This window comes from Polypterus senegalus, chromosome 1 (genome assembly GCF_016835505.1).
Source record: "Polypterus senegalus isolate Bchr_013 chromosome 1, ASM1683550v1, whole genome shotgun sequence".
In the NCBI taxonomy this organism is placed as follows: domain Eukaryota; kingdom Metazoa; phylum Chordata; class Cladistia; order Polypteriformes; family Polypteridae; genus Polypterus; species Polypterus senegalus.
This window is the reverse complement of record NC_053154.1, coordinates 85,666,903-85,681,508: the sequence shown is the minus strand read 5'-3', so window position 1 is coordinate 85,681,508 and position 14,606 is coordinate 85,666,903. Positions and strand designations below refer to the sequence as shown.

Below are 14,606 nucleotides of genomic sequence, written 5' to 3'. Positions count from 1 at the left end.
GAAAAATCAATTCAGTGTTCACTGACTCTGACACTATCATTTTAGTCATGTTCCTTGCCCATTGTGAAGTGCTTTTCATGCAAATAGCAATGCTGGTACTTCAGTTATTTCAGTTAATAGTCCAGCAATTTTCTAACCATCATGGCAGCCTGTCTCATAAGAAAATGCATCCTGTGTCTAGAGAAAAGTCCCTGATGGGACATCAGTTCATAACAAAATCTCAGAAAGCAAAAGGAACAGACACACTGAAACTGCAGTAAATAATCGACCTGGCAACATGGCATCAGAAAACGTGGAGAACATTCAGTACCACAATTAGACTTTGCATCAATACTCGAACATCAAGCAGTTTTGCATAGCTGAATGTTCAGGAGCATTTGTTTTTGTTCCTGTTTCATGTAAATTAAAATGGCAAATAAACATAAGCAAATTATTATTCATTTCAAAAGTGTACATAATATAACACTCTAAAATCTGCTTAACATAATTCAGCACTGCAAGGGGCTCAAACAAACAAACCCCACAATCAATCACCAAGCACCGAATTCAGTCCCTCAGTTTACAAAGCAGCAGACCACTGTGTCACCATGTCAGCCAGCTACTTAGAGAAATCTTTAAAGTTTTACACTGAGCTTGTTGGCTCTGGTGAAATTATCTATCTATCTATCTATCTATCTATCTATCTATCTATCTATCTATCTATCTATCTATCTACCTATCTATCTATCTATCTATCTATCTATCTATCTATCTATCTATCTATCTATACTTCAAAGGGTCAACTTTGATTAATGCACATTTACATTGTTCTTAAGTAGGAATGTTTTAATTGAGAGGTACTCTGCTTTGTTATTTTTATGATCACTCATTTCTTTTCATTGTCTCTATCTCTCTCTCTATTTATATATCTTTCATAAAATTAATAAAAGGACCTTAATAAAATCACAAGTGTCTGTGTGTCTGTATCTCCATCCAGTTGATATGTCTCTGTCATTCTAGCCAATAATGGATCACAAGCATTTGTAATAATAAAATGTGTTGCATGTACCATTACAACAGATGGTGCATCACAAACATTAACACTGATTCTGTGAATCACAAACCAGGTGTCATATAACTCATGTGTTGCATTTGTCACTTCAAAGATATACGTTATTACTAGAAATGTTTCTGATGCACCATCTGTTGGAATGACAAATGCCGTGCATTTTTTACTACATCTATTACAAAATACATTTCAATAGATGATGTACTGCAAATGATAACACTGAGGTGCAGGTTGATTACAGTTTCCACCCACCTTAGATGGCTAGCATATCTAGTTCAAATAATTAAAACTGTAAACTGTTTGCATTTGGATGTCTATTTGTTTGTTCACACAAAAACAGCTAAACTAAAAATTTGCATGTACTGTGCTACATGTTGTATCAGGAATAGTGGTTATACTGTTGGGGGGCAACAAAAAAAACAGTGCCAACAGGGACTACAGTTCCCATGAGGCACCGCCACTGCATATTGTCATCAGCATGCGCAGAGTTTTGTAGCAGCCAATCAGAAGACACATACAATGTCACCTTCTCATTGTTTTGTAGGATTACAGTTTTTGTCCATAAACACATCTGTTTGTCTCATCATGAGTTGAGTTTAGCTTTGTTAAATTTCCATATATATATATATATATATATATATATATATATAGAGAGAGAGAGAGAGAGAGAGAGAGAGAGAAAGAGAACAGCACCATGCCGGATATCACATCACTGCTGCCTAATAGATTCAAAATCCTAGGCTTGAATTCCATGTCCAGTCATTTTCAGTGTGCAGTTAGTATGTTCTTCATGTGTCGTCTGGGTGGGTTTTTCTCCAGGTACTCCAGTTTCCCTGCCACAACAGCAAAGTGATTCCAGAATTGTCCCAGTATGAGTGTGTGAGTGAGGGGACCCATAGACTGCCACCTTACCCAGGGTTGCTTCCTACCTTACACCCATGTGCTGCCAGAATAGGCTCCAGCATCCACCAACCCGGATTAAGCAAGGTACACGTGTGATTTCAGTACAAAGAGGCTCTTTCTTCTGACTTGTGTTCCCCTGACCTACCTAATTTTTGGCTTAGTGTCCAGACACTTTTTCAATACAGTAAGTAAAGATTTATTTCACAAAAATAAATAGAGTTTGCTATATTATCGTTAATGCAATATATGAGTTAAATAGATTTTTCGTTTTATGTGAAAGCTCATTTTTACAGCACATACAGTACATAGACATACGAGATGGAGATGCTGATAGGGTGAACTGCGCTGAAGCCGTAGCGGCTGCGGTCCTCTTCAGTAGCATCTCAGCAGGAAGGTGTTACAAGCGGCGCCTCGGAGACAGTCGCACAGTTTACCGATACGCGGCCCGTGCTTCATGGCACATCTCTCCCCCACGTCACACTGTGGGCAAGAAAGAAGCACATATATTAGGGAAAAAAGAAGCACGTGTTGTGTACGGACAAATATTCGTTTGGTTTTATAAAGTTTTGAAATTCTTCCAAAAATCTAAAGCAGATCCCTATGTATTATTAAGCATAAAAATAATTTGCATAAAGCTTAATAAAACATTAATTTAGTTTTCAGTGTATTATATATTATATATTAACAATTACATAAGAAATAATGTATGTGTAATTAGTCTGATCACAATGCGTTATGCAACGTAATCCAAATTCGTTCGTAAATACTAAAGTTATTTTTTGCTGGTGCCCAATTCAGTCAATACTCACCCTGGGAATCTGACTGGCCTTCTTTTCCACGGCTATTGCGTTGTCCTGATTGTTCTCTAGAAGACCTTCCAATACCTCCGCCTAGATAAACAAAGCCAGATAAAAAAGAACACTCGTCAGCGATTTAACAGTTCAAATTGTGGTTTCTGGGAAGAACTTAAAATATTGACATCTTCATTTCAAGTATTGGGTATTTAAATATTTTATCACCATTGAAAACTATAATTTTGTAGTTGTTTCCAACTCTCTGGCTCCTGGGGATTAAAGCGGTGATAGGAGAAACTAATCATGGGCGCTTTTGACACTCATTTCGATTTAGGTGTGGTGGTTCAGGTCCATCCCATCTCGGTGTTGTTAATCTTTGGCTTTTTTTTAATTGTCGTAGAACGGAGCGTCTTATGCGTCTACCACATTCAACATTTGAACACGCTCACTTGATTTTTCACATCAAATTCACCGGCCATGAAAATAACACCTAAAACTTGGAAATTTGCATACACTCACACACGTATAGTTATTTAAAAACTTTTAAAACTGGCAGTTTTTCTGCGTCGGTGATAATTAGCCCTATAGTGAAAATAGGACGCTTAAGTTTAACTTGTTACATCTGTGACACTGAAGTTAACCTTCTGGGTAAAAATGTGCCATTATATTTCAGACACGTAATACTTTATTTAGCTCTACAGGACTCCTTCAACGGAGTAATTGTGAAGTAGTTTAATGCATTTGAACAGAATAAACGTTTTGAAGAGCCTAACGGCGTTTTGCATCTTCGTTCTTGGAACAAAAGTGTTGTACAGTATTGTTTAACTGACAAGTTACAATAAAACAATCAATGTTTCATATCAAAGTATCAATTCTAAGTTGGGCAAACTCTAAAGACGCATGAAATGAATGCATGAGGACGCTCAGCTATAGACTTGTGCCCAGATGAATACTGAATACTGAATTATGAATACACAATTAAAGTTGGCTAATATTGCGTTTGAATTCGTTTCAATCATTACAATTATTGTTATGCTTGCATCTCATAATGGTTAAAAAAAAAACATCATGACACCTTCAAGTAACTCCAAGATTCACAACAGATTGCAACACCGTTTAAAGTTTGTAACGTGAAAGACCTATACTTACCAGCTCTCTGGCAACGTATTCACGATGTGGATAGTGTTCTTCTAGAGAAGATGCAGCGTCTTCTAACACCATTTGTCCCTGACAAAAAATGACCAGAACGGACAAGAATACCCCCAACCAAAGTGCCGCCTTGGATTTAAAGCCGACGAATTCCATGGCAGTTTAGAAGCCAGTCTCGTACGTGTCAGCTGCTGTCCTTGGTGCTGAACTCCCGGCGCGCCAAGTCTCCTCTCTCTCTCTCTCTCTCTCTCTATTCAGTATATTGTCTCTTTTTATATTTGTTCGTCAGAAGCTTACAGTTATTAACGTGTCTCTCGGCTGCTACTGTTGCAATTGCTTGCAGTGCTAAGGAAGTTCATCTATTTGTACTGCCAAGCGGCCACCTCCTTCACGCCGCCTGAAACGTCATTACAAGTGTTATCTCCAGAGACCCCACCCCCCTCCACCTGCGCTTAAGTGAATATCCTCTGTTAATCAATACCCTTAAATTCGTTTTACTCAAAGCAAGTGACCAGTGGAATGAGTCTGCTATAGCATTCGTAAAGTGTGCAGTAAAATTAATGAACAGATAAATCTATTGTGTCTTCTATTCTTTTTTTAAAAAGTAATTAAAGATTCAATGTATATGTAAAAAGTGAAAATGTGCCTTTTCTCCGCTCGAAAGTTTTTATTTCAGAGTGCTGCAAAAATATATTTAAATTAGGAAGCCATTCAGGCAGCTGATTAGTGGTATGCACCTTAATGTTTTCCTAATACATCACTGTGGTAAATCATTGTATTTTTACCTATACAATTTATGAACCCCCTTGAGTACAGTAGTGCGACAAGCTGCAGGCTACCCCTGAAGCATCAGGAACAAAGTAGGAATCAAGACTGCTTTAGTCCATTGCTTTGAATACTTAACAGTATTTAAATAATAGAGGTGTTTAGTTGATTGTAATATTTTCTAGGTTCTGTAAAACTTTAAATGCTTTTCATCCCTACTTTCAAAAGTACTTTAATTCATACAATGTATTTGCTTTTCTCCTAGAGAATCCAATTACTTTAAATTTGAAGAACCCAGTGTAACAGAAGAAGTTATTTATGTGGCTGGCCCCGGTAATGGATCTCGAAACCACCATAGGGCAAATGTCCAATTCAGTGGCTGTCTCAGTGCAAGGAACTTTAGAGTCACAGTGAAGGATTCATGGATGACCAGGGAACAGTAGTGAATGGCACTGAATTAAACTGGGCAGGTGATTCGTACCCTTAAATTACTCTGCTCCAGTGATGGAGGAAGATCATTTTGGCTTTGAATGAAATGCACATGTGTATGTCTGTGTGCGTGTGTCTGTCTGTCTGTCTGTCTGTGTGTGTGTGTGTGTGTGTGTGTGTGTGTGTGTGTGTCTGTGTGTGTGTGTGTGTGTGTGTTTCTGCTGGCTGAGGGAATTTGTTCCCCTTAACAAACTGAAAACACAAAATTGGCAAGTCAGATCTCTCTACAAATGATTCCCTCATGACAATTTCTGTTAGAGTGCAAAATGACAACACATCATTAATGTAAGGGAAACCTAACATTTTAGTACATAACTTTTGCCCCTTTGCTCAGTATATTGATTTAACAATGCAGGTACAACACCTGACATCTAGCTGACATCTGAAAATACCATACACGTTTTGGAGAAGTCTTCCCTAAAGTTATTTTCCAGTAAGCATTTCTTTAGGAAAAGGTTGTGTCTGTTCTTCACAAGATGTGAGAAAAGCAATAGTCAAGAAGGAATCCAGCCTGCCTGACTGTTTAAACAGAATGGCCAAGAATTGACTGTGATGTGTTTCTAGTGGGCATAAAAAGAAAGTGATGCTAAGAAGAACCATTTTTATCATTTAATATATTTCATAATCTATATTTACTCCTAACATGCAAATTTTGTTAAGTTGTATTAACTGCTGTATACCACCCTCAGATAACATGTGCACAATGACGTGTTTATTTTCAGTGTCTCAAGATTTAAGTGACAGAAAATCCAATGTAATTTTGTACTATGCAAACAATGTATGAGACAAAGAGGACTGTTGCTGCCCTGAAAGAGGGTTAAATTCTCAGGTCTATAAGAAGGGTTTTGATGTTGATTAGATATCTGTGGGGACAACAGAGCAAATTAATTATATTAAATGATATTTGTATTTACAAGAAAAGTATATGACAATTGCCCTGGGGATTTATTACAATCTATAACGAGCCTCAAAAAGTGTGAAATATTCTAAAAACAAGTTTAAACCCAAACAACAGATAAACAGGAAAAGAGTGATAACACATTTGTGATTTTCTACTGTATTCAAATCAAAAACGCATTGTTTTATTTTAATTCTTAAAAATTCTCATTACACAAACTAACAAAGAACTTTAGAGCTTGGCAGCATGGTGTTGGAAGAAGCTGTACTCACTAGGATTTGAAATGTCCACATAGAATTCATAACAGTCTGGAAATGAACTCGAGGACCAAATGCAGTGAGGAGTGTTTGTGTGAATTACACCAATGTATGTTAAATGCAGGAAGGAACATGCAAACATTGGGGTTAATGTAAGGTAAATATTCTGCATGCAGGAAACAGTTCTATAATTGGATTCTTCGCAAGTGTTAACTATACTGTACATAATATTGGTGACAGCTGGATGATCTTGAGCAAGTAGCCTAAGGTCTTCCATTCTTTTCCCTTTCACTACGTTTCTCTCATTTTTATACACTTATTTCCTCAAAGGAGCTGAGGAGTGCTTGTCCAACAACTCTGAGCCTTTTAAGTTTTTGTAGGGAGAAGACTATTCTTTTTACACGTAATCATAGAAGCCCTTGATTTCAGTATACTGAATCACAGGTTTTTAGCCTGCATTATCAATCATATTTTGACACCTAAATTAATATTATATCAGAATATTGACAGTCAAATTGTGATTACTTGGTTGGGTACTTCCAATATTTTTCATATTACTGATGAAGCTGTTTGCCAGCAATTGTGCTATTAAAGGTTTCTAGGGAGCAATGGGAAAGTGATAAATGGTGCTCCACATCTCGAGTCCTTAGTTTCCTTCTGTCAGGAAAAAAGCAGAGAAATGGCAATAGACAGCTATCTAAAATTAATGTCATGGTGAAATAAAAATCCTTAAGGCAAACTGAAGGGAAAGAATGGTGAATAATAATTGTTATCAAAGTTTATAAAATTCAAGGAGAGGTTCTAAATAATGACTGGGAAATTGTCATTAATATCATTCATCAGGTGATAAGTATATTATTTTGCCATTTCAGTTTTAGTAGCATATTTTAAAGTGCCCCAGATAATGGGGTTAGGAACATGGCCTCTAACTTGCTCTTATGTTGCCAAACCCAGAAAATGTTAGCAAAGCTACTCTCTCCCAAAAAAACTTCAGTTCATTTTTTTTTTTTTTTAAATAAAAATATATACAATATAACATATATATAGTATTTTTGTTAGATATAATATTTGTAGAGTCAAAGATAACAGTACACGCATTTCTTCTATGTGGCAATGCAGCAGAGGTTTATGTGAACAAGCCAAGTGGGTATTGATTATAATGCCCAGCGTTTTTAGGCAATGTATGAAATATGAGAATTATTACACACTTTCCCTGGGCATTCTATAGAAAGGCAAATGCTATTTAGGCAAAGTATGAAAAAAGGTCCTGATAAGGCTATTATATAAATGACGTGCATTCCTCAAAAATACAAATGTTATTCTGAAAAAATAATGAGAGTGCCATTAAAAAAAATGTATTCAAAATACATAAAGAAAAATGAAAGTTGTACAAAACAAAATTTATGCCTTTCTTATTAAGGGAAACAAAATTTTCATATAAGAAATAAGAAATTAAAATTAACCTACTTGTTGCAACATGGTAGGCTTGAATGGCATTTTGAATTACATTTCATTACATTTTTCACGCAAAGACATTTCATATTTTCGCACTTTGTTTTACACATACAGTACATTAGCTTCCACTGGACTGAGCAATTGCAACTGACCGGAGAGGAATTTCATGGTCAGGAATATCTTCAATTCTGAGCAAGTTCTTAGGGCATAAAGTCAATTGTGATCTCGCATATACTTGTTTTAAAATTCTTTCAGAAGTTCCAAGTCGGTAGAAACCATCCTCTGTCACACTGATTACAACTGCCAATATATTGCGTGAATCACCTTCATGGAGCACAGTAAAAAACTAATTTTTTGTTGAACAAGTTTAAGTAAACTTGCGTATTTTGACACTCCCGAACAAAACGCAAAGTGCAACTGATAAATTAACTCCGGCCTTAAAAGTCACGTGCCTTGCCACGTGATATTCGAAACGAATCGGAGATGTATTTCATACTTTGTCGGTTTCTCATTTGGCATTCTATAGAATGCCTAGGAAATGGGTGAAATATGAATCGTTTCATACATTGCCGGCTAGTTTTAGGCATTATATACAATGCCTAGGCATTCTATAGAATGCCGGATTTCAAACTTTGCCGGTAACATACACAAGCCAAATGATTAAACATTTTTGGTTGATGCCCCATTGTATCAGTTTGACAGTAAAATAACTGGCAAATGAATCTATCATGATGGAGGGAAGAATTCTACTATGAAGTATTCTCTTTATTGATGATTGTGTAAATCTGATGAAAGCTAATAAGCACAGCTCATTCCAACTGGAGTTCCAAAGTTAATAGAATATGATCCATATGACCCAAAAGAGTTGGTATAGATATGCTTAATCAGAGTCATCAGCTGTTGAATCTTGCTCATCTGGGTGTCACGGGAGCACAGGAGAATATTAAAAGGCATTTTGACTGCCTGCATTGACTCAAGACATTGAGTACTATCTGAAATCATGTATTTGGTGCAATAGGTCCATGACAATACGCTTTTTGTCCCATCAGCCTGTCCTGTCCTTTTGCTTATTACCAGCATCTGTCCAATAATTTAAAAACTTTTGCTTTATGGACATACATGTTAGGGTTTGAAAGAAAACTTCAAAAACAACATGGTTTCTAAATATTTATTAATTAGACAGTGGGCCACCAATTCATCTGTAATTTTTAGAAAGCATTCTGTTCAAAATGTGATTTTTGGTCAATTTTCTGATTCAAGAAAGGCAGAGAGTGTCAAATGACAATTATAATTTTGATTTTGTTAAATACTCAAGGGTTCCTGAACTTCAAGGACTCTTACTGCACACAATAACACAGTTACATTCCAGGTGTTCGGGATCAGTTAAAATCCTGCTGCGTTGCCTACTGTACATTAAAGATTTTTATTCTGTCCACATTTTAGAAGCCTCTTCAAAGCCCAATGAACCAATTTAACATGCAATGAACCTTTCCCAGAATGAAATGGCTCTTGATGGTTCTGCGAGGAGCCACAGAACCCTGTGAAGTGCCATTAAGGATCCATTGTTTTTAAGAGGGGTGGCGCAGTGGGTAGCGCTGCTGACTCGCAGTTAGGAGACCCAGGTCCTCCCTGCATGGAGTTTGCATGTTCTCCTCATTTCTGCGTGGGTTTCCTCCCACAGTCCAAAGACATGCAGGTTAGGTGCATTGGCAATCTATCTGTAATTACTCCAAATATAATTCTGCTGGGGGATTTTAATATACATCTGGACAATATCAATATCCCTCTCACTAGAGACTTTTTATCTTGCCTGGAGAGTTTTGGATACCAGCAGCACACTGATGTTCCTACCCATTGTAAAGGACATATCTTGGACCTGATTTGCTGCTCTGGTGTTGTTCCTTTTGATCTTATAGCAGATGAACTCACTATAACCGACCACTTTCTCCTCTCATTCAACGCTAAACTTACCTTTTCTGTTCCTAAGCTTCCACATCTCATAGCCTTTCGTAACATTAAGAATATCAACTTGAATTTGCTGTCTTCTAGAATTGATTCGCAAATGGACTTTTATAATTTATCCTCTCCCATAGAACTGGTCTCATATTATGACACTTGTCTTAATGGTATTCTTAATTCTCTGGCTCCACTAAAAATCAGATCTGTTTCTTTTTCCTTTTCTGCCCCCTGGTTTACGCCTGAACTTCGGCTTCTGAAAGCTAAAGGCAGGCAACTTGAAAGGTTGTTTAAAAAAAACAGACTCTTTGTCCACAAAGAGATGTATAAAAATCATCTACTCTACTACAAGGATTGTATAGCTCAAACCAAATCTAATTATTACACTCAGTTAATTACTAGTAATACAGGTAACACCAAGTCTTTGTTTTCTTTACTTAATAATGTTACACAACCTCCAGACTCTTTACCATCTCACCTTCACTCAACTGCCTTCTGTAATTCTCTTATGTCTTTTTTCAATGAGAAAATCCAAAAGATACATCAGCACCTTGGTCCAGATCCTTTCTGTATTTCTTCTGAACTACACTCACCTATTCACTCTTTCTCTTCTTTCCAGCTTCCCACTTCCTCTGAAATCTCAGATCTCATCTGCAAATCCAAGTCATCTACTTGTCAGCTGGACCCCCTGCCTACAGTTTTGGTTAAAGCCTGCCTCCCCTCTCTAGTCCCTCTTATTTCTGCCATCATTCACTCTTCTCTTACTACTGGTATTATTCCCTCATCTTTCAAAACTGCTGCTATAACCCCAATATTAAAAAAACCTGGTTGTGATCCTACTAATTTCAATAATTTTCGCCCCATTTCTAACTTGCCCTTTATCTCCAAAATTCTTGAAAAAAAATAGTAGCTATCCAACTTCACACCCACTTGTCTCACAATAATCTATATGAGAAGTTCCAGTCTGGTTTCGCCCCTTCATAGTACAGAAACAGCACTTGTTAAAATTACTAATGACCTCCTTATGGCTGCTGATTCTGGTCTAATCACTATTCTCATCCTTCTTGATCTGAGTGCGCCTTTGATACTATTTGTCATACCACTCTCCTTAATAGATTATCTTTGATTGGCATTACTCACACTCCACTTGATTGGTTTAGATCTTACCTTTCAGGCCGCACTCAGTTCATACAGCTTAAAACTTTCACATCCCAACCCACCGCTGTTACTTCTGGTGTGCCCCAAGGCTCTGTCCTGGGGCCTCTTCTTTATTATTTACCTTCTTCCCTTGGCAATATTTTTCGCAAATATAACATTAATTTTCACTGTTATGCTGATGACACCCAGCTCTACCTTGCTGGTAAACCCACCTCCTCTTTTCCACCACCCTCACTTATTGATTGCATTTCTGAAATTAAATCCTGGTTCTCTTCAAATTTTCTTAAATTAAACAGTGACAAAACTGAGGTTCTCCTCATTGGTTCAAAATCATCATTATCCAAAACCAATAATCTTTCTTTTATTATTGATAACTCTGTTGTTTCCCCATCATCTCAGGTCAAGAGTCTGGGTGTCATCCTCGACAGTACTCTATCTTTCCAATGTCACATTAATAACATCACCCGGTCTGCTTACTTCCACTTACGTAATATTAATCGCATTCGTCCCTCCCTCACTCCTCATACTACTGCCATTCTTGTTCATAGTCTTGTCACTTCTCGGCTGGACTACTGCAATTCACTCCTCTTTGGTCTCCCTAATAAATCTCTTCACAAGCTTCAGTTAGTCCAGAATTCTGCAGCACGTATCATCACTGGAATCCCATCTTTTCACCATATTACTCCGGTCTTGCAGCAGCTTCATTGGCTCCCGATCAAGTTTCGTATTGATTTTAAGATTCTGCTACTAACTTTTAAGGCCATCCATAACCTCGCACCTCCATATCTGTCTGACCTTCTACATGTTGCCATTCCATCCCGTAACCTTAGATCCTCTTCCTCCACCCATCTGACCGTTCCTCCCTCCCGTCTAACCACCATGGGGAGCAGAGCTTTCAGCCGTTCTGCTCCCAAGCACTGGAACTCATTACCTGCGGATCTCCGAAATATCAAATCATATTCATCTTTCAAATGTAAACTTAAAACACATTTGTTTAAAATGGCTTTTTCTTCTTCCTCCTAATTATAGTGGTTTTGTTTGGTTTTAATTTTTAGATTTTCTGATGTTTTAAGTTGTTTATAATTGTGTTTTGTATTTATTTATTTATTTGTTTGTTTGTTCGGTGTCCTTGAGTTCTCTGAAAGGCGCCTTGTATAAATAAAATGTATTATTATTATTATTATTATTATTATCCTAAATTGTCCTGTGAGTGTACCCTGCAGTGGGCTGGCGCCCTGCCAGAGGTTTGTTTCCTGCCTTGCGCCCTGAGATGGCTGTGATAGGCTCCAGCAGACCCCCGTGACCCTGTAGTTGGGATATAGCAGGTTGGATAATGGATGGATGTTTTTAAGAGTGTAATTAGATTTCTGTTTTATTGATTTACCTAGGAAACATGAACAATTACTTATAAGCTGGAACTACCTGTCACTTTAACTATACACTCTTCATGCCACATATCGCTGTTAAAGCCAGGCATTTTACTGTGCTCCATCACTCACACCCCTGCACCTTTCCTCATGGCCGGAGATTCGAGTGTCAGAGTTATTAGCTGGGTCTTTGGAATGATTGTAATGTTAAATTATGCTATCATGTGTGGTGCTTTCCACCAAACATGAGACATTTTCAATTACCTTTTCAGTATATGTTGTAAGATATGGCCGGCTATGTATACCTCCAGGCCACCAGATGGAGCCCTCCTTGCAGCGTAGAGGTGCCCTACTGGATACCATGGGGGCCGCCAGGAGTCGCTGCAGGGAGGCCCAGGGACTATTTTCCCTACACTCCGGAAGTACGTCCCACTCACATGGACAGAAGAAATGACGTGCTTCCGGGATGAAGAAAAAGAGAAGTTTTACCTGACCCGGAAGTGATAGAAAGTCACATGGACTGAGGGACAAACACATCCGGGTCAAGGAATATAAAAGGACTGTGGGAACTCCCAGGCAATGAGCTGAGTTGGGAGGCAGGGTGGCTAAGCGTCTGGGAGTTTGGAGGATTTGTTATTATTGTTATTGGAGTATTTGGGAGTGGAGGGTGCTTTGTGCACATTAGTGTTATAATAAATTTCATTTTTGGACTTTTACCTGGTGTCTGATGTGGTGTCTGAGGGTACAAGGGTGCGAGAAAACCCTAATCTATTACAATGTCAAATGAGCACATTTGGAGATGACATTTTAGGAGATGAGCTCTGGTGGGATCTAGTGTATCAACCAACAGTGTATAAAGGGGCATCCTTTCATTTAAAATTATGTATTAGTATGAATTACTTCATCTCTTTTTTGATTGTCATATTGAAACAAAATATGTCACACGATGATGTCAACACACCTATGATAGAAATTACATTGATTGTTCATGTTTGATATGAAAGCAGCCTTTTTATAATCCACACTTTGATAAGCTCCATAGATCCAAGCAATATACACTTGACCTTTGTCTATTTTCTTTGTAGGAGAATTTTGGTTTAACTTTCTGACACCTGGTTCTTCATTTTACTTTTTGGTTTTTAATCAAAAATATTTGTGTCTAACCAATGAATGCATGATCAAGATTATGCTCTTTGCCTAAGTCCATAACCTAAAGTTATAAGAAAAATCTTCAGAGCAACTAATCCAAGAAATAATTATGGTCCACCTCATCAAAAAAATTTGTTTTAGTAAAACATGACCTTTCTCTTCTGATCCCATGCTGAATGCTTAGTAAAACTCCTGTACTTGCCATGTGCTGCTCAATCTTACCCTTAATAATTCCTTCCATTAATTTATGTGAAATGCACATTAAGGTTAATGTCCTATAGTTACTTGGATCTTCCCAATTGTCCTTTTTATTTTGTATTTCCCAGTCCGTTGGAATTTACCCAGTGTGCAGTGACTTCCTAACAATATGCGTCAAGAGTTTATATATATATAAGTACTTACTAACCTCTCAATCCCAGTCATCTATACTAATAAAAGGCAAAGCCCTCACTGACTGACTGACTCACTGACTCACTCACTGACTGACTCACTCATCACTAATTCTCCAACTTCCTGTGTAGGTAGAAGGCAGAAATTTGGCAGGCGCATTCCTTACAGCTTACTTACAAAAGTTAAGCAGGTTTCATTTCGAAATTCTACGCGTAACGGTCATAACTGGAACCTACTTATGTACATATATACGGCCATAGCCTGCAGCTCGGTCGCCGTGAGAAGCAGAGTTGCGTCCCTCATCGTCACACCTCCCACGTAATTGAGTGCCTGCCTATATAAGGCCGTCCGTCAGCAGCAATACAATAGACACGCTGCCGCTAAATATTCGCAGGTGAAGGACTGTGCTTATGCAAATGAAGATAAGATAGTCAGGGATAGACTAGTGTTTGGCACAAACTCAGTGAAAGTGCAACAGAAACTTTTAAGTGCCAGGTCTTAGCTAACATTAAATAAAGCCGTGGACATCGCAAGATCGCACAAGATAGCACAAGCACAGCTGAGAACCTTCGATGCATGTACTCCGAGCAGCTCACGTGAACTGACTGTGAACGCAGTACGCAGACAACAAGCAAGAGCTCCAAAGAGCTCTGAACAAAAAACACATTACACAATTGAGAAGGCAGCAAAAGAATATGAAGCGATTGACGCATACAAGCATTCTCATAAGTGCAGCTACTGAGGAAACAAAGCACGGTGTAAACCTTAAGTTTAAATTAAGTTCATAGATACGCTGCCACTGGCGTTTGTCATGCCTACGACGAATAC

General features: G+C 37.9%; 1 protein-coding gene across 1 annotated transcript; it reads right to left on the bottom strand.

The window, feature by feature from the left end:
• Positions 1-1,012: 1,012 nt before the first annotated feature.
• On the bottom strand, positions 1,013-4,235 carry cart4 (cocaine- and amphetamine-regulated transcript 4). The gene is made up of 3 exons (XM_039752747.1): positions 3,895-4,235; positions 2,761-2,841; positions 1,013-2,431 (listed from the first exon to the last, which is right to left on the bottom strand). The coding sequence occupies exons 1-3, from the start codon at positions 4,048-4,050 to the stop codon at positions 2,324-2,326; spliced, it is 345 nt and encodes a 114-aa protein (XP_039608681.1). The 5' UTR covers positions 4,051-4,235; the 3' UTR covers positions 1,013-2,323.
• Positions 4,236-14,606: the final 10,371 nt, after the last annotated feature.